This window comes from Cibotium barometz, chromosome 57 (genome assembly GCF_041138505.1).
Source record: "Cibotium barometz isolate CiBa-2024 chromosome 57, ASM4113850v1, whole genome shotgun sequence".
Classification (NCBI taxonomy): domain Eukaryota; kingdom Viridiplantae; phylum Streptophyta; class Polypodiopsida; order Cyatheales; family Cibotiaceae; genus Cibotium; species Cibotium barometz.
Genome location: NC_141102.1, coordinates 940,689 through 958,891, shown reverse-complemented (window position 1 = coordinate 958,891; position 18,203 = coordinate 940,689). Strand labels below are relative to the sequence as shown.

The 18,203-nt window shown below is 45.3% G+C and overlaps 1 protein-coding gene across 1 annotated transcript in view; it reads left to right on the top strand.

The window, feature by feature from the left end:
- The first annotated feature begins 8,078 nt into the window (after positions 1 to 8,078).
- The window catches only part of EMB2444 (RNA-binding (RRM/RBD/RNP motifs) family protein), an 85,315-nt gene continuing 75,190 nt past the window's right edge, over positions 8,079 to 18,203 (top strand). Inside the window, exon 1 of the mRNA XM_086791692.1 lies at positions 8,079 to 8,249. Coding sequence (XP_086647818.1) covers positions 8,145 to 8,249 — 105 coding nt within the window. The 5' untranslated portion in view covers positions 8,079 to 8,144. The remainder of the gene's footprint in view (positions 8,250 to 18,203) is intronic.

The following is an 18,203-nucleotide window of genomic DNA, read 5'->3' as shown; positions in this document are numbered from 1 at the left end:
CTCTCTCTCTCTCTCTCTCTCTCTCTCTCTCTCTCTCTCTCTCTCTAAAATCTTCTGCTCTCTCTCCTCTCTCCTTCTTCTCCATTTAATTCATCTCTCTCACCACCCCCTCCTCTGTTACAACAGAGAGGATTAAAACTTGATTAATCTTTTCATTTAATTAAACCATTTCTAATCATAATTATCAATTAATTATGATTAAAGCTTAATCAATTTATGCCTATTAAGAGGCATTCATGCGCGAGAGAGGAAAATAGAAGGAAAAATCAGAATTGAGAGGTGAAGAGGGTCCCACGCACACGGGAAAGCATTCCATGCATCAACATGCTTCCCCCTATTGCATTTCAGCAAAAAATTGGAGAAATTTGATAGCATACCTATAGAAAAACCCACAAGAATGTATAAAAATTATATTTTTAACCATAAAAATGCTCAAAAAATTTTAAAAAATTTTGGAAAAAATCCCTAAAAATTGTAGAAAATCAGGAAATTCATTCTACCAAAAATATCCACAATAAAATATGTGGTATTTTGGTAAAAAATTTTATTAATGCTTATTTTAAACCACAAAAAATAGAGAAAAATAGCATTAAACTCACGAAATTCCCCCGCAATGTCGATTCGTCCATTGAATAGAAGAAACACGCGTTCCAATCGCCTTCCAATCTCCATATCGATGATCCACGTGTGCAAATCATTAACACAAATCAACAAAATAATATTTTTATTTAGTAAATATTATAATTTACTTTAAAAAATACCAAAATTTACAATAAGAAAGAAAAAATAACAACAATTAATTAGAGATTGCTCTGATACCATTGTTAAGATCCTAAGATCTCTCTAGATAATTGTTATGCATAAACATGCATCGATCATGCATAAACTCATCCACCCGACCACCCCCGAGCCCAAGGGATGCACACATGATTTATATTAATGAAGTACATCATACCTTTACCTTGATGTCCCATACCATCAAGAGGTATAACTCCAATCAAGTAGCATGTAGCTATAGTGTGAAATGGTAGGTGAGTGGATACAATCCTTTATACAAGAGAACATCATATCATAACCTAGCCTCAAGATAACATAGCTTTAGCCTCCTTGAGTGTGCCCCATGCCCCTATTATATAGGAGAGCCCTCAAGTGACTCTTGACTCTCTATTTCCCATGTGTGACCCTTGGATGCCTGACCCTAACCTTAACCCTTAAGGTAAGTCCTAACCCATGCTCCACTAGAGTTTGTTCCCATGCTCCCATAACCCTTAACCCTTAAGGTTAGTCCTAACCCATGCTCCACTAGAGCTTGTTCCCATGCTCCCATGCTCACAAGCCTAATGTGGGTTAGCCTCCTAGTATATGCACACATAATGTACATATAACAATAACTCTCCATCCCGGGTCACTGCAGCCATAACTTCTCTCTTTTTATGCACCAGCATCAAAATAACAATTTCAAAATGCTTCCTTCTATGCATAGAATTTAATTCTAACGAAAATAACACTTTTTTAATAAAATATTTTTAGTATGCATTTTTCTATACCTAGGATGAAAAATAACACTTTAAGAATACATATATGATGGGAATTACTCTTTTTGAATAATAAAAAGTAAAACTTATTTTACACAATTTTAGAAAATTTCACCATAACCTCCTCTAATGTAAACATTTTCTACTTATTTAAGAGGAACATTATGAAAAACTTGATTTTATCCATTAATCATTCATCTAGGATAAAGAATGGTTGGATTTACTATGGTTGGATTTACTAAAGAAGAGAGGGGAATGCCGTTTTTCAATGAGGCATAACATCATATTCATTTTAGAGAAGACAAAAATCATAAAAACCATAAAATGAATAGAAAAGAGAAGAATCTCCAACTTACGAAGGAATTTGAGAGCTTTCCTTTGGCTTGATGGTTTAAGGGTTCTACTCTTGTTTGAAACAAGAGTGGCCACCAATCTTTAGAAGAGGGAAGGTCAAAAAACTAATGAATTATGAGTAAATTCACAGTTTTCTGGCTCTTGGGAGAAGTAGGGTAACAGTGCAAAAACACTATTAAGCTTCAACAAAGGGGAAGGCTTCTATTTATAGGAAAAAGTGAGCTTCTAACCAAGCCAATTGATTCTAGAATTTTCCAGATCAGTTTGGTTAATTTTTGACTATTTTTGGGTTAGTTTAGTTCACTTTTTGGATCTAGTTGAAACAAGAGAGAGGAGAGATAAAAATATCTCATTATTTGGGAGTTTAAAACTCTCCCACACATGTGAAATAGGCGCCTCCTTCATGAGGGGAATTCCCCCATACTGAGGTGTCAAAAATGCATCATTTCTTTTAAATCTCTCTCTTTTTTAACTATTAACCTTGTCCTTAGTCAACTCTTCATCTTATGTGAGTATTTACTCATTTTTGGTGGATTTTTCTTTTATTCTTCCATTTATCTCCTCCCTACATTTGGATAAATCTTATTGGTCCATAGGAACCTTAATATAAATTTTTTCGAAAATCTGGATCCCTAGGATAAGGCCTCTTGAACAGATTATACTTAATTTCTAATGCACCTTCTGGAAATCTTTTTGAACTTCTGTTTCAGGGAACTTATTTAAATACGAAGAGATATTTTTCCATCCAAAAATATCCAAAATCTGAATATTCTCTCTCTAGAACATTTTCTCTCTCTAGGCCAAAACAGGTAGAAACAAGATCTTTGATATTTCTGAAGAGGGATTTGACTATAGGGGAAGATACTGGACATCCTGAGAGGCTGGGGAGGAATCTTACAGACTAAGATGCCCTTTTTAGAGAGTTTTTGAGCCGTCTTATATGATTGCAAAGGGACGTAGTCATGGCATACAATTGAAATCCAGATAGAATCCTGATGATAGATGCCTGCTGTCAGCCCAATATTTTCATCAAGCTTTGAGTTCATTTTAACTCTATTCCAGGATGACCAAAGTCTTTTGACCAAAGGGCTACCCTTGGGCTTACCCTTAGGCTTGATGGGGATTTTACTGAAGTACATGGTCAAGGCCAGTAGTTTTTTCCACATATTACATTCTTGGACAAAGAAGAGAAAGGAATCCCTATGAAGAAGTATGCCCTAGTCCTTCAAAGGGTTCATCAGGCTTCTTATCATCCATTTACTTGGCATCCTATCTGCCAGTTCAGCTAAATCTAGGATACCTAAACCCCCTCTATTTTTCCGTAGGGTACAATATTTCCACGCAACCTTTGGGATCCTGAATATGTCTGCATCCCCTCCCCAAAGAAAATTTCTACAGAGTGTCTTGAGCAGTTTGAACTCAGCTTTTGATGGTCTTCTTAGCAGGAGAGGAAGAAGATAGTCATGAATTAAGATATGCTTCAAGATCACTACTTTGCCTGCTAGGCTGGATTGCATGCCTTTCCACTTGGAAAATTTCATTTTGACTTTCTCCATAACCCACAACCACCTTTGATGCATGCTGACCCCAAATCCCATCGGAATACCAAGCAGCCTGAATATTGTTCCTTCCTGTATACATTGACATCCATGATCAATCAACCATTGTGGTGGGTCCCTCAGAAGGGTTTTGATACCAATTTTGGAATGGTTAATGACTGAACCATAAGCAATGCAAAAAGTGTTAGGGCATTTCCATAATATTTCAATCGACATCAGGTCATTGTGAATCAATTGACATCGGGTCATTGTGAATCAAGCTGTTAGTATCATCTGCACATTGCTCTGTAAACAGAGTTGCTGCTTGGAACTCCTAGGAAGTTATATCCCTCTTAATCTCTGGTCCTGCATTTCTTTTTCAGTGAGCCATCCCAAGGCATCTGCAGCTATTGCAAATAGAAGAGGTGCAAGAGGACATCCTTGTCAGATAGACTTCTTTAAGGAGAATGGGGGAGGCAATTCTCCATTCACCGCAACCCTCGCCGAGGCATTCCCAAAGAGAGTGTGAACCTTGATGAACCATGGACCAATTCCCATATCTTGCAGAGACTATAATATAAAACCCCATTCAAGTCTATCATAAGCCTTGTCAAAGTCTATCTTGAAAAAGATGAAATCCTGGTTAGTGTTCTGAGCATGTTCAATTCCTTCCCAAAGTGCAATGATCACATCCAAAATATATCTGCCCGTTAACAGAACCCTTTTGCTCATTTCTGATCCACAAGTTGAGGTCATCAGACAGTCGAATAGCAAGGGCTTTGGCAAAAACTTTATAGGCCGACAAAAGCATAGTTATCGGCCTCCAGTTATTGATGAACTCTTTGCTACCTCTTTTATGGATGAGTTTGATAAACTCCTTCATTGACTTGTCTTGGGAGTGCCCCAAAGGCTAGAGATTCTCTCCAAACCATAAGAAGGTATGGGGAGAGAGTCTTTTTGAAGCTTTTGTAGAATTCATTGGGGACTCCGTCAAGACCAGGGCTTTTGCCATTTTTATGTGAATCAATGGCATTTTCAATTTCCCCTACACTGATACCTTTTTCTAGCACACGGCAGCCAAAGAAGGAGGGACAATTTTCTTCCTACACATGGCAATTGTTGCACAAGCTCTTTGTTTCTCTAGGGAACTGACATGATGAGAACTAAATATCTCAGAATAGTAGGAATGAACACAATAGACAGGTTTTCCACTTTAGATTCAACAAGTCTACCATTTTTATCCCTTAGCATGGGGATCAGGTCTTTCTCCTTCTTTTTCTTCAGGCAATTGAATGTTTCCTTGTTAGGCCTATCCCCATTTCTTGCCCACCATTCTTGAAGGAAAAGTTATAGTTTGCTGAATTCTATATCTTCTTCCCTTTTCAGAGCTGCTTTTAACTCTAGATACTTTGATTGACAAGTAGATGTGACGTTGCATGATGACATTGGCATGAAGTGCACGTGGCAGGCAATGATGACGAGTGAATGCATGAGTGACATGTGTCTATCACTCAATGAAATCCTGCCACGTATAAAGACCGTCAAGTAACGCACGCACTCCCACATGCATTATTTATAGTTAACTTCCTTCTCCACCCTTTCGAGTTCATGAAGTGTTGCTTTCTTCCTGGCTACTCTATATTTGTCTCTCTGACTTTTGAGTCTGCCTAATGACTTGGGGCCCGAGCTCTTGTAGGGGACGGCCAAGAAAGAAACGACTCAAGAAAACTCTTTTGAATCCCTTCTTGAATCAATGGAAGGTTAAACAAGGAAGGGTCCACATGATACCACCCTGCCTTAGGTTGGGGTTTTACATTGTGAAGGGAGATGAGAATAGGCTCATGATCTCAGATGTGGGTGGAATCTAATACTCTAATGAGAGTGTTACTATATTCTTTGGCAATACTCCCACTAATGTAACATCTATCTAGCCTTGCTTTCCTCAGGAAAGAAGTCAGATCTCCCATTGGACCGAGTAAACTCTGCACTTGTGGCAAAATCAACCAAGTCATGAAAACCTTTACAAGCGAGCTAGTTCTTGCGCTCTGTCCCCTTCAAAGGGAGCCCCAATCCAAATAGCCTGTCATGTTTGTTCTCAACCATATGACGTCTCCTACCAGAATAATAGGCAAATGCAATTGGAGAAGAGATTGCCACAAAAACCGACCTAGTGTTGACAAGACCCAAAGCATACATTGAGACCATGTACCATTCGGTGTCTGTGACCATTTTCATAGCTACCCATCTGTTGGTCGGGTCAACCAGGAAACCCTTGATGCAACTCTGCCACTTCTTGTAGATTCCCAAAGCTGTGCCTCCACTACCAAGGCTATTTTCAAAACAGAAGCAGATTAAATCTTGAGAAATTTTCTCAAGATTGGCATTAAGAAGCATGCCAGAAGCTTTAACCTCTAACCTGTATCTCTCTCTAAAGAGCTATTTTTTTTTAATTACTTGGATGCTTTGTGGGGGTCCCTAATCCCCTTAACATTGAAGGAGAGAATAGATTTAAACATTATTTTCTTTGGGTTTTTGAAATGTGGCTTCCTCTTACTACCGCCTTTTTCTCTTCAGAAAACAGGGGAGTCTACACTCAACCTACTTTGGAGATTCTCCTTGTGGAGGAGGAAAATTCTTGATGAGGTAATTCTGAGTTGGGGGGGGGACCCGATTGAAGGGCGAGAGTCTTCTTGAATAGGTATTGGGGAATCAGATGTTCCAGCCCCAACTATGACCTTGTTGGCCAGGCTTGGAAGCTTCTCTTCTTCAAGAGTTAGAGCATTTCTCGGGGAATCCTCATAGAAATCCATGATTTGATTGATTTCTTTTTGAAATCTATTGGTAAAATGGGTCTGCGAGTCCTGAACCACCTCAGCCTCATTTGATGATTTCAGATCCTCATCCTTTGGAGGTGGAGAATCAGCAACATCAACAAGGAGCGGAGTATTATGATTCCTCATATGAGCTAAGGGCCTATTAGCGGGGGGTCTAGGACCTTTACCCTTTTTATGAACAGTTTGAAACCCATCTTGATCTGGGGGGAGAGACTCATTTGATTGGGGTTTCTTACTATCTTGGGTAGGAGGGGGATTCTTGAGAGGGCAATTTCTGAAGTGCCTTGGCTTCTTGTAGTGAAAGCACGCATTTGGCAGATTTTTGAATAGAACAGGCTGGACCATGATGCTATTGAGGTCGAAGTTGATTGTAATTTCATTAGGGAGTTCTGAGTTCAGATCTACTTCGATAAGAGCTTGTGGGTGCCACCGGGGATTCATATCAGAATTCGGTCTTTGACCAAGAAGTTTTCCTAACGGTTCCACTATGTATTTTAACAGAGGGCGCAAGTGAAGGGGAAGGTCTGGGAGCTCTACCCACACTATGAATCTTGAAGCTTTAGGCCCATTTGGTGAAAATTCAGGGTGCCAACAGAATAGGGGCAGTAGAGTGTTTCTAATCATCCACTGTCCTACTCCTAGGATATTGAGGGTCATCTCGACTTCTTTGAATAAGAAGCAATAGTAATTGTTCGGTAAGAACTGGATATGTTCGACTTCTAAACCCCTTGGAACCCAGTTTTCCCTAACCTAGCCTCTAAGGACATCCACCGAGGGATGAGGGCCATGACATAAACCTATGAGGGCACGAGATTGGTAAACCATGAGCCAGTCATGCACCAAATTCATGGGCAAAAAGATGGATGGTTTACCTTTTGCACTGCGATTGCCTTCTTGCTCTCAGCACATAGACCACCATCTCCTTCTTGATCATCAAGCCCAAATTGCAGTCCTCTGCGAGACTGGGTCTTTGTGGAGCAACGTCAGAAGCCCGACCGACCTCCTTCTCTTCCATAAAACTGCTCTCCATAGACGGCATGGGCTTCTTGTGTGGGGGGGGGGAACGAGGGCTCCGCCTGGTCACATCTCTGGGAAGGGAGATGTGAGTGCTCCTTTACCTGGTGTGAGGAGGGATGTGGATGGTGCTTGCTGTATGGAGTATTGGGGCAGGAGGCTTCCATCGCCCTTGTTTGCTTGGCTCCTTGTATGAAAGATGATGGGAAGGGAATGCATCGGGGCCGGAGAAGACTGCAGATTAAGATGAGCTTCCTCAAGAAAGGCCGCCGTCTAGTAGATAGGGTTCTATTGCATGGTGGGAAAAGGGGGCTCTTCCGCCACGTGCCACGCATGTCCCTGCATGCAAGGCGTCTTGTCCATTACACCTGGGAGAGGTGGCATTGATGAGTACAACAGCCGAGGAGAATCTGCAGATACTCCACTAGGATAACGATTCAGAGGCATTAACGCAGGGGGAGTGCCTAACGGCCTCCCCCACGTTTGGTTCCTTGGAAGGCTAATGGGAGGGAATGTGAGAAGCGATGGAACTGAACCTGAAAGGGGTCGAAACCTTAACCAGAGGTCGAAACCCTAACGTCTCTTGTCGCCACTCACCATCGTCGCCGCCAACAGAGCAGCAAGGATGTATAGATGTCAATTCCCTTAAAGTATGTGTGTGTTTCTTTCTAATCCCAAACTAAAAAAAAAAAGAGAATCTCAGCGGCAAAATAATTATTTTTTCAAACACTAGACGGCAAAATATATATTCTAGAATTATATAAGAATCTCAGCTGCTAAAGCTTATTTCTCCACACTTTGTTGCTTATTTCTCCACACTTAACTAAAGGCACATTCGAGGTGATTGTTGTGAAGTAACTTTCGGCAAGATGACAACCAGGATCACGCCTGGCGTGGGCGCAAACCTGCTGGGACAGCACGCGGCGGAGCGCAACCAGGACGCCACCGCATACGTCGGCAACCTCGACGCTCAGGTTGGCTGCTAACTCATTTATGCCGACTCAATCTTAACTGCACAGGGTTTAGATGATTTAGGGTTTTGTTGCGTGCCTTCTTCCGCAGATAAAATTTGACTCGATTTTGCCCGCCCCCCCGCAACAAGAGAGAGAGAGAGAGAGAGAGAGAGAGAGAGAGAGAGAGAGAGAGAGAGAGAGAGAGAGAGTGTGTTTGCTTGCAGTTCCTTTTTTTATTAAAAGCTCATAGGAATCTTATTAAGCAGTTCCAATTCTGTACCATGATACCACCATACCATTTTGAGCAGGTACTCATATGTACCCAGATTCAAGGCTGTAAAAAATTTCCACTAGGAATGAATTTTTCTAGTTTGTAGATTTTGGACATACAAACTTGCTGCCGGAGGCACCAGAAGCTTCTTTGTTGCTGGCTGGGAGCAGCTTCTTCTTCTTCTTCTCTCTCTCTCTCTCTCTCTCTCTCTCTCTCTCTCCCTCTCTCTCTCTCATGGTAGTAGAGGCACTCTACCAGATAGTCACATACATTCGCAGGATCAGTGCCATGGTCCCCTGGAGACTCCCGAGGCTTGCCCTACAGTCCTCCCAGCAGCTAGCAGCAGATGGGAATGAGTCATGGTATAGCAGAGTATGCACTTGGTTCACGAGGCTGCGACTCAGGATGGATTGCCCCCCCCAACTCCATAATGACCTGGACTCCCCATTCATCAGGCTCTCTCAGGTGACAGGAACCGGGTGATCATATATGATTTACCGGGAATATACATACAAGATACTTGGATCACAATACATGATACAAATGACAGAACTACATGGATACTTTCATGAGGCTTACAGAGGATGGTTTCATACTGAGGGGCATATATCTTGACATATACATGTCACATGCCATGCGGATTGCAGAGGGCAAGTTATCGTAGCGCCTGAGGATAGAGATAGGGAGAGCCATGCAGATATTGTCGAGTCAGAGGAGCACTTCATATGCAGGTGTACCGTATATTATGAGATTTGAGGGAGGTTCCACTATCTCTTTAGAGAGGGCTTTGGACCCTTCTCTAGGATATCAAGGATCAGTGGTGCTTGGGCCTCTTCCTACGAGAGCTTCATCGCCATAGAGACTCATTGATTAGGGAGTAGAGACCCCGTGGGAGACATCCATCCCGGCCCCAGGCGACCATCAGTGATCACTCGGTTCTTCCGACCACAAGAGGACACCCCACTAGCCATGGATGCCATACCCACAACCTTATCGAGCCACACATTCTTGAGTGCCCGACCCCCTGCCAGACCCCACTCTGGTGTGACTCTAGACTGAGCCACGACACTACAACGAGCTTGACATCCCAAACTTGTGGACCTCGCCAGCAACACAAACATCAGCCCCTGCTGGAGGAGATCTTGGAGAGGCACAGAGCCACCTTCCCATGCTCGGTGGATTTGTAGAGCCTTCTACAGGCTAACTCCATGCTCGATATCCTTAATGGCCCCCTCCCCCTATCGAGGGGTCAGCTCCATAGGTTGTATGATGATGATGGTCTTGCTTTGTATCATATGGCTTGGATTCGACATTCCCAGCTTATAGCTCTCGTCTTTGTTTTCTTTTGTAACATGATGAGATTATGTGGACACTTAGCCCCATTGGGTCTTTTGAAGATGTTTAATATAACTCTCTCTCTCTCTCTCTCTCTCTCTCTCTCTCTCTCTCTCTTGCTTTTCTCCTAGTGCCTCCTACATTGGTATTAGAGCTTGATCTGGCAGTCATGTTGATTTGAGCAGGCTGTTTGAAGTTCGCTTGTACTCTCAGCCGTTTGTTGCTCTTGGTGGAGCTTAGTGGTTTAGTTACATATTTGTGAGTAAGCTCTTCTTTTGGTCTACGTAAAGCAAGTTTGCGACAAGATCACTTATATAGTAATAACCTAGCTATTATTTGCCCTTGCTTTATTTATAAGCTTTCTAGCTTGATTTATAAGCTCTTAGCCATTATTAGTCCCAGGCTATTAATTATAAGCTCTCAGCCAATCTAGGCGTCTTCTTACCAGCGCCCTTAGCCTACCCTCAAAGTTCCCCACGCCTCGGCTAAGCCCTTAACCCTAATCTTGGATTAATCCTAATCCTAATCTTGGGTTAGCACATGCCCCTAGCCCTATTCCTAGGCGTATCGGGACGTAACATACTTACCCCTTCTGTTCAATTCACGTCCTCGTGAATGCATAAGGAGACAAGCCTATGTAAGTGGATCCTCGGATCCGGACATCCGTCCATAGCATCTACTCAAGTCTACCGCCTCTTACCTAGGCGAGTGTAAGACTCCTTTTGTACAAAGATCCAATTCCTTATTGCCAATCCAACTCTTGTTCAAGAGTTGAATCTCAATAGGACATCTAGTCACAAAGTGCAACAAGCTCTACCGTAACAATCCTAGCACAGACCCATAGCACAACTTGCATTAGTTGTCGGCAAACACTAGTCCATTGAATGCACAACCTAGTCCTAGTGCCATGTACTTCCAGTACAAGATCTCCCTGTCCAATCCTTATCTAAGACTGAACGGAAATTGTGTTTTCACACACAATGAGTAGATACTTACATCTACTTTTAGGGCAAGCATAGAACTCCCCATCAATTTTTGCGTTTGTTCCATGTCCTCGAACAACTTGAAGACAACATACGGCTAACAACCACTTTCACCCCACCAAATTGGGATGAACCAAAGGTCCACGCAATCCCATTAACAGAGATCCTAAAGGACAATGGCTATAACATATTCCACCTGTAATATGTCCATGGGTTACATCGTATGCACTGCATGAGCACGATAGATTGTGGCTAGCAACTCACCACCCAATTATACAGTCCTCTAGACTCACCCCCGAGCTTGAGATCTGATTGCCGCGAGCGTGCTTGGTACTAATGGCCCCAACGTAGTTGTCATGTGCACAGATGCCCATGGACAAGTTCCTCAGCTAGTCCAGAAAAGGCAGCCAGAAAAAGGACCATTAGAACCAGAAAATGGAGCACAGAGAGCTGTTGGCAGTGTAGACTGGAGCAGGGCTTGGAGAGCAAGAGGAAAAGCCTGTCGGCTGTACCACAAGGGAGTCGGCTGTACCAGAGGTGGAGGCGGCTGAACCAAGTTGAAGGGGGGCTGCAGGCGCATCATCGAAAACAAGCATTAATGACCAGTCGGCTGAATTAAATAAACTTTAATGAAGTTATGACTGGCCAGCAGTCGGCCAGCATAAAGGGGGGTCCAAGACCCATATAAAAAGGCCCAAGTGCTCCTCATTGAATTCATTCAAACCCACTAGGGGTTGGGATCACTAGGGGTCCCATAGGGGACACGTTTTGGTGTTTTACCACCTTTTCAAGAAGGCAGCCAAGGGCTGCAAGATATGTATCTTTTTGTACCATAGTATATACTGAATTTCCAGCACTTCTCACTCTCTCTCTCTCTCTACTCTCTCTCTACCTGCGTTTTTGCATCAGATGGTGCGTTTTTGCATCAGAAGGTTTTCAAGAGTGTTTAGGGCTGAAAGAAGACTACCCAGAGCTTCCGCGTGTTACATTGGTATCAGAGCATCAGCCTCAGCAAAGCTAAACGCTGAATCAGTCCCATATGATGGTGTACAGGTCCAAGGTACAGGAAAGTACACGGATTCGAAGCCCAAGGCGGGAACACAGATCGGGAAGAACTCCCAGGAGGTTTGTGTAATATGCGGAAGCTTCGGAGAAGGATCGGTACTTCAAAACTCAGAAAACAGCACTCTTTTCGCGACGGAATTAACGCACAAACTGAAAGACGATGTGCAGAAAAATAGAGAGAGAAGGGGGAGATGGAGAGGACACAGTATTGGGTCCCAATTACCCTCTGTAGGGCCCCCACCACGGATGGTGTATTTGCTTTATTAGAATGATGTAAATCTGAACAAATACAAAGTACTTGACCTTTTCTTGGCTGGAAAACCTGCCCTTGACCTTCAGTCCTTCACCCCTTAGCTTTAGCAAACCCTTGGCTGTCCTGGCCCTTGAATGCTTGGAGCTCTTGGTGAATTGTGAGATGATTCTAATGAAACTATGGGCTGGGCTTTTATACTTCCCAAAACATCCAGTCGGCTGGTTTACTGAAGACCCACGACTGAGTTAAATATAATATAGTGTTTTCACACTCTATTCCTTCTGTCCAGCCTGCGCATGAGTTCACACTGCTGTCCAGCCTTCTGGGACAGCACCCTGGCTGCTGGGCACCATGCGTAGAGGTGTAGGGCTGCCCCCCACACCTGGCCGACTGGTTGAGAAGGCCTCTAACCCTGTCGGCTGCCTCTCTTGCAGCCCTAGGGCTGGCTGACAGCCCCTCCAGCCCATGCCTTGGCTGGTGGGCATAGCCTTGGGCTCTCCTGGCCCCTTGGGGGTGGTTGGACACCTCCCCCATGCCCATACTACAAATGCAAGCTAGATCCTCCAACTTGGGGTAGCCCTATGGGCTGGCCCCATCTCTACATGCAATCCTACATGCCTACAGAGGCCTGGCATCCAGTTGCAAACCAGATACACAGAACATCTGACATCATTCCAGAGGGAGACTCACAGCGCGGACTGGCACTGCTTCATGTGCAGGACAATGCACACCTGACCTTGGACTCATGTGCAGGACAATGCACACCTGACCTCGGACGACTGAGATGGATCCCTGGCTGACTCGTCCCGGACTGGGCTCACATGGGACCAGTTCACCATCCCAGGTCCTGCACCTTCTGTACAGAATGTCTACGTGGCATCCAAGTGCGGGATGCACGTGACATCCCCTTCTGCTTAACTTGACGGAAGCTGCATAGCCTCCAAATAATCCGTCAATAAAGCCGGATAATCTTCGAAAAATTCTTTGTCGAGCCATACCGCTTCATGAGTTCCTCGGTCTTGAAACTTCGTGAGGAACTGTCGTAGTCTTCGGCCTGAGCCATGCTTGAAACGGTGCAGAAGGATCTGTTCTGGAACCATTACCTCTGCGTCATCAATGATGTCTGGTTCCGCTTCGTCTTTGACCTCTGAAGGGGGTGGACCTGCATATGGCTTCAACCAACTGACATGAAATACATCGTGCATAGTCCAACTCGGAGGTAGCTTTAACTGCATAGACACCTCATTAATCTTTTTCCGGATGGGGAATGGTCCGAAGCTCCTGAAAGACAACTTTGGGCATCGCTTGCCCACCTGCTTTAATCTTTGCTTCATAATCCGAAGATATACCCAATCTCCTTCCGAAAACTTCATGTCCCTTCGGTCTTTATTGGCCTGTCGAGTGTAGGCCTCTTGCGCTTTAGCCAATCTGTCTTTGACGGACTCTAGTATCTCCTGGTAAGACTCCGTCACCCTGTTCGCCTCCGGTACTGAAGACGAGGTCCTGGTTAACAACGACTGGAAAGGCCTTCCAAACGCTGCCTCATATGGAGTCCTGCCAATAGCTGAAGAAAAAGAGTCATTCAGAACAGCTTGAACTAAAGGCAAAAACGATTCCCACTTACCTTGCTGATCGTGGACATAACACTTCAGCACATCAAAGGCCAACTGGTTGTATATCTCTGTCTGGCCATCTGTCTGTGGGTGGAATGCACTGGAAAAATTCAACTTAGTACCAAAATTATCAAACAATGCCCTCCAAAAATGACTGGTAAACTTGGCATCTCGGTCTGACACTATGGTCCTAGGAATCCCACCAATCGGGTACCAATGCCGAATGAATAGCTGGGCAACATCCTCGGCGGTCACATTGGCCCTGCAAGGAATAAGCATCACAAATTTGCTGAACCTGTCAACAATAGTCAAACACTGTGTATTACGCTTACTCGGACTGGGAGGCAGATTTGTGACAAAGTCCATCGAAATGTCTTGGAAAGGACCCTCAGGAATTGGCAAAGGCTGTAACAACCCTATCTTCTTTCCACGAGGAGCTTTCACCTTTTGACAAATGTCACAGCGTTGTACATAAGTAAACACATCACGCCTCATCTTTGGCCAATAGTATTGCCGTTCTAATTTCTCCAGAGTCGAATTCATGCCCCTATGACCACCTGTAATGGCGTCATGGGCATCATGGAGAAGAGCTGCCCGGAATGATTTCATGACACACAGTCGGCCTTTGTAGTAAAGCCAACCATCGCGTATCAGAAAATGGCATGGTCCTGTGGCATCCAATGCCTGTTCCCACTGAGTACCGAATTCCTCGGAATCCGCGTACGTGTGCTTCATGTCTTCTAGTCCTGTACCAACAAGGTCCAGTCTAGTGGTCTGAATCATAGATACTTGTCCCTTCCTGCTCAAAGCATCGGCCACTGGATTGGCCTTTCCTGGAAGGTACTCAATCATACCACCGAACTGCTGGAATATCTGACTCCAGCGGTGCTGTCGATCACTCCACTGTGCACTTGGCATCGTCTGAATCCAGCGCAATGCCTGATGGTCAGTGCGAACCTCGAAGTCACGGCCATACAGAAAATGTTTCCAATGTTTCAAGGCCTGAATGACTGCTAGGAGTTCACGATCGTAGACTGAGTAATTCTTTTCGACGGGCAGTAACTTACGAGACATGTAAGCTACTGGATGACCATTCTGTTGCAATACACCTCCAATTGCGATGTTACTCGCATCGGTGATCACCTGAAATGGTTCGTCCCACGAGGCAAGGGCTAGACAAGGTGCTTCAGACAAAGCCACCTTGAGGTTCTGGAATGCCTCCAACGCTCGTGGAGTCATTCGAATCTTTTGCCTCCTTGTTTTCACTCCCTTTAGCAGATCGGTGAGGTCTGCCGAGAGATCAGAAAACCTGTCAATGTGGGTGGAGTATGCCTGGCATATACCCACAAATGATCTAATGTCATAAGCAGTCTGAGGTACTTCCCAGTTCACAATCTCGGCCACTTTAGCCGGATCAAGTCGAATGCCTTCGGCACTAATTATATATCCCAAGTAATGTACCTGGAACAGATAAAATTCTGACTTCTTTTCATTGATATAGAGCTCGTTGCTTTCCAGCAACTTAAGGACTTTCTCCACATCAATGTCATGCTGCTCAACTGTAGCTGAAAATATGAGTATGTCGTCCAAAAATATGAACACACACACTCCAATCAACTCCCGGAAAATACGCATCATCATGCGGTTAAATGTAGCTGGGGCGTTCGTCAAACCAAATGGCATGACCACAAATTCATAGTGGGCCCGTTCTGTACGGAAAGCTGTCTTGGGGATGTCCCCCTCAACAATCCGAACCTGGTGGTACCCACTCTTTAAATCCAATTTAGAGAACACCTTAGCTCCATTCAGCCTCTCCAGAATATAGTCAATTCGAGGCATCGGGAATCTGCTCTTGATAGTCAGCTTGTTGAGTGCACGATAATCGACACACAACCGAGAAGACCCATCTTTCTTCTTGACAAATAAGATCGGTGCTGCAAACGGCGACACGCTGGGGCGGATGAAGCCAGCTTGCAACAATTCTTGGAGTTGGCGGTCCAACTCCGATTCCATTGCCTTAGAAAGGCGATACGGAAACTTGCTCGGGGGTTCCGAGCCTGGGAGGAGGTCAATCTTGTGATCCTCCGGTCTGGACGGGGAAAGCTGGGGAGGGAGACTGTCCCGAAGAAAAATCTTCTGGAACTTTTCATGGAGAACCGAGTACTTCTCGGAAGCACTGGCCACCGTCTGGGCTGTCTGGATGTAAATCATCGCACACTGTGCGCCTTTCCTGACTGCTCGCTTAGCCTGCAAGTGGCTTATGAGCGGAAAGTTTGGAATACCTGGCTCACACTTAATGGTCACAGGGGTGTTTGACACATTCCGATCAATCTGGAACGTGTGCTTGTCCCACTTGACATTTGGGAGAAACTTGTGAAACCACTGGATACCCAAAATTATGTCTGCTCCTACAAGAGGGGCAACCATAAAATCACGCACAAACTCTATGCCCTGAATGACTAATTGAGCACCTAGAGCTTCATACTTGACGCTCGTAGTCATACCTGTGCTAAATCCCTCAACTTGTTTGTCCACCGGAGTGAGCTCGAAGCGGGCACGCCTAGCGGCCTCTTCCGTGATCACATCCTCCGTGCTGCCGCTGTCAAACAAGACAACGACTCTCTGGCCACCTATGTAGCCAAAGGACTTGAGCAATTCGTTGCGCTCATACTCCTGGTCACGGGCGCCCTTCTGCTTATCTTCGAGCTCCCGGCTAATAATTGCTCCAACTGAAGCACCGGGGTTTGAAGAACTAGGGGTCGCCGCTGGGGTCTGTGTGGGAGCTGTGCTCACCACGGAAGCTGTGGAGGCGGCGGCGGGCTTTGGAGGCTTCTTCGGACAATCCCGAGAAGTATGTCCTTTTGTGTGACAAAAGTAACATCTACCCTCCTTCCTGTACTGAGCAAGCTCCTCAGCACTCAACTTGCCACCTGTCTTGCCTGCCTCCGCTTTCTGGTCTGGAGTAAGCTTAGACGCATTGTTCGAGTTCTTGGAGCCAGAGGCTCCCGGGCTCTGTCCTGGGGAAGACCCCGTCTGGTTCTGGCTTTTGCCCCCCGAGGCGTTAGCCTTGGGAGAAGCCGGCTGGGAAGTCTTGGGCTTGCCACCATTGTGTTTCATTTCTGCACTCTGCGCAAGCGAGAGTGCGTCCTCAAAGGTGGCTGGCCTAAACATACGCACCTCCCATTGGATTTGCGTGTCTAGGCCATACAAAAACTGCCCTTTCTTGTCCGCATCAGATAAGCCTAATTGTAGACACAAGGTCGAAATTCTATTGGCAAACTGAAGGACTGGTTGCGCGTTCTGACGCGCTCCCCTGAACTCGTCTTCGAGTCGCTCAAGGTAGTGGGGCGGTAAAAACCGCTGCTTAAGGTCACGGACGAACTCGTCCCACCCATAAGCTGCCATACCTGATCTGGTGTGGGCATGAGCCCACTGAGTCCACCAAGGAATGGCCTCACCTTCCAAATACCAACTGGCTAAGATCACTTTGTCAATATCTGATTTCCTAACTGCGGCAAAGTAAGCTTCAAATTGATGTAACCATGAATACAGAGTAGTGGGATCGAGTTTACCATTATACTTACTGAAGTTCATTTTCTCGGGAAAATGATTCGAGGGCGCCGCCGGTGTCAATCTGGCGTCCAAAGCTCGGAGGTAACGCTCGTGTTCCACTCGTCGCATGGCTTCGTCTTCTCGTTGTCGAATCTCCAATGCCCGTATCTGCCTCTCAAGCAAGGAGCTTGACTGCGGCTGTGACCCCTCGAGAGGGTCCCTGTGACGAGGATCTGGTATCTGGGGTACGGAAGGAGAGGGAGGAGGAGATGGAAAACGCGACGCTGGAGAGCGAGAACGCTCCTCCAGAGCCAAAATCCGCGCCTTCTGCTCGTCCAACTTGGTTGTCTGGTCTGCGATTGCTCGCATCATCTGCTGGAACATGTCTTGTACACTCAAGCCGGGTGCCCTAGCTGGGCTGCCTGGTGCACTCTGGTCCCATGGTTCTGGTTCTCTCTCGTCGCCGAAGTTCGCCATAGCGGGAATATGCAGTTCCTTTCCGGAACGCAATCTGACCATCCACTATCTGTGTGGGAGACTTCCGGAGGCTTCCGGAGGCTAAAAACCAACCGTCCTTCGAGGGACAGGAGTCACTCCGACAAGGGTAGTCCACCGGCGTCTAAAAACCAACCACACGAGCGAAAAATTTTCTGGTTTTCTTTGCTGAATCTTCGTCCTTGAAGTAGGCTCTGATACCACTGTAATATGCGGAAGCTTCGGAGAAGGATCGGTACTTCAAAACTCAGAAAACAGCACTCTTTTCGCGACGGAATTAACGCACAAACTGAAAGACGATGTGCAGAAAAATAGAGAGAGAAGGGGGAGATGGAGAGGACACAGTATTGGGTCCCAATTACCCTCTGTAGGGCCCCCACCACGGATGGTGTATTTGCTTTATTAGAA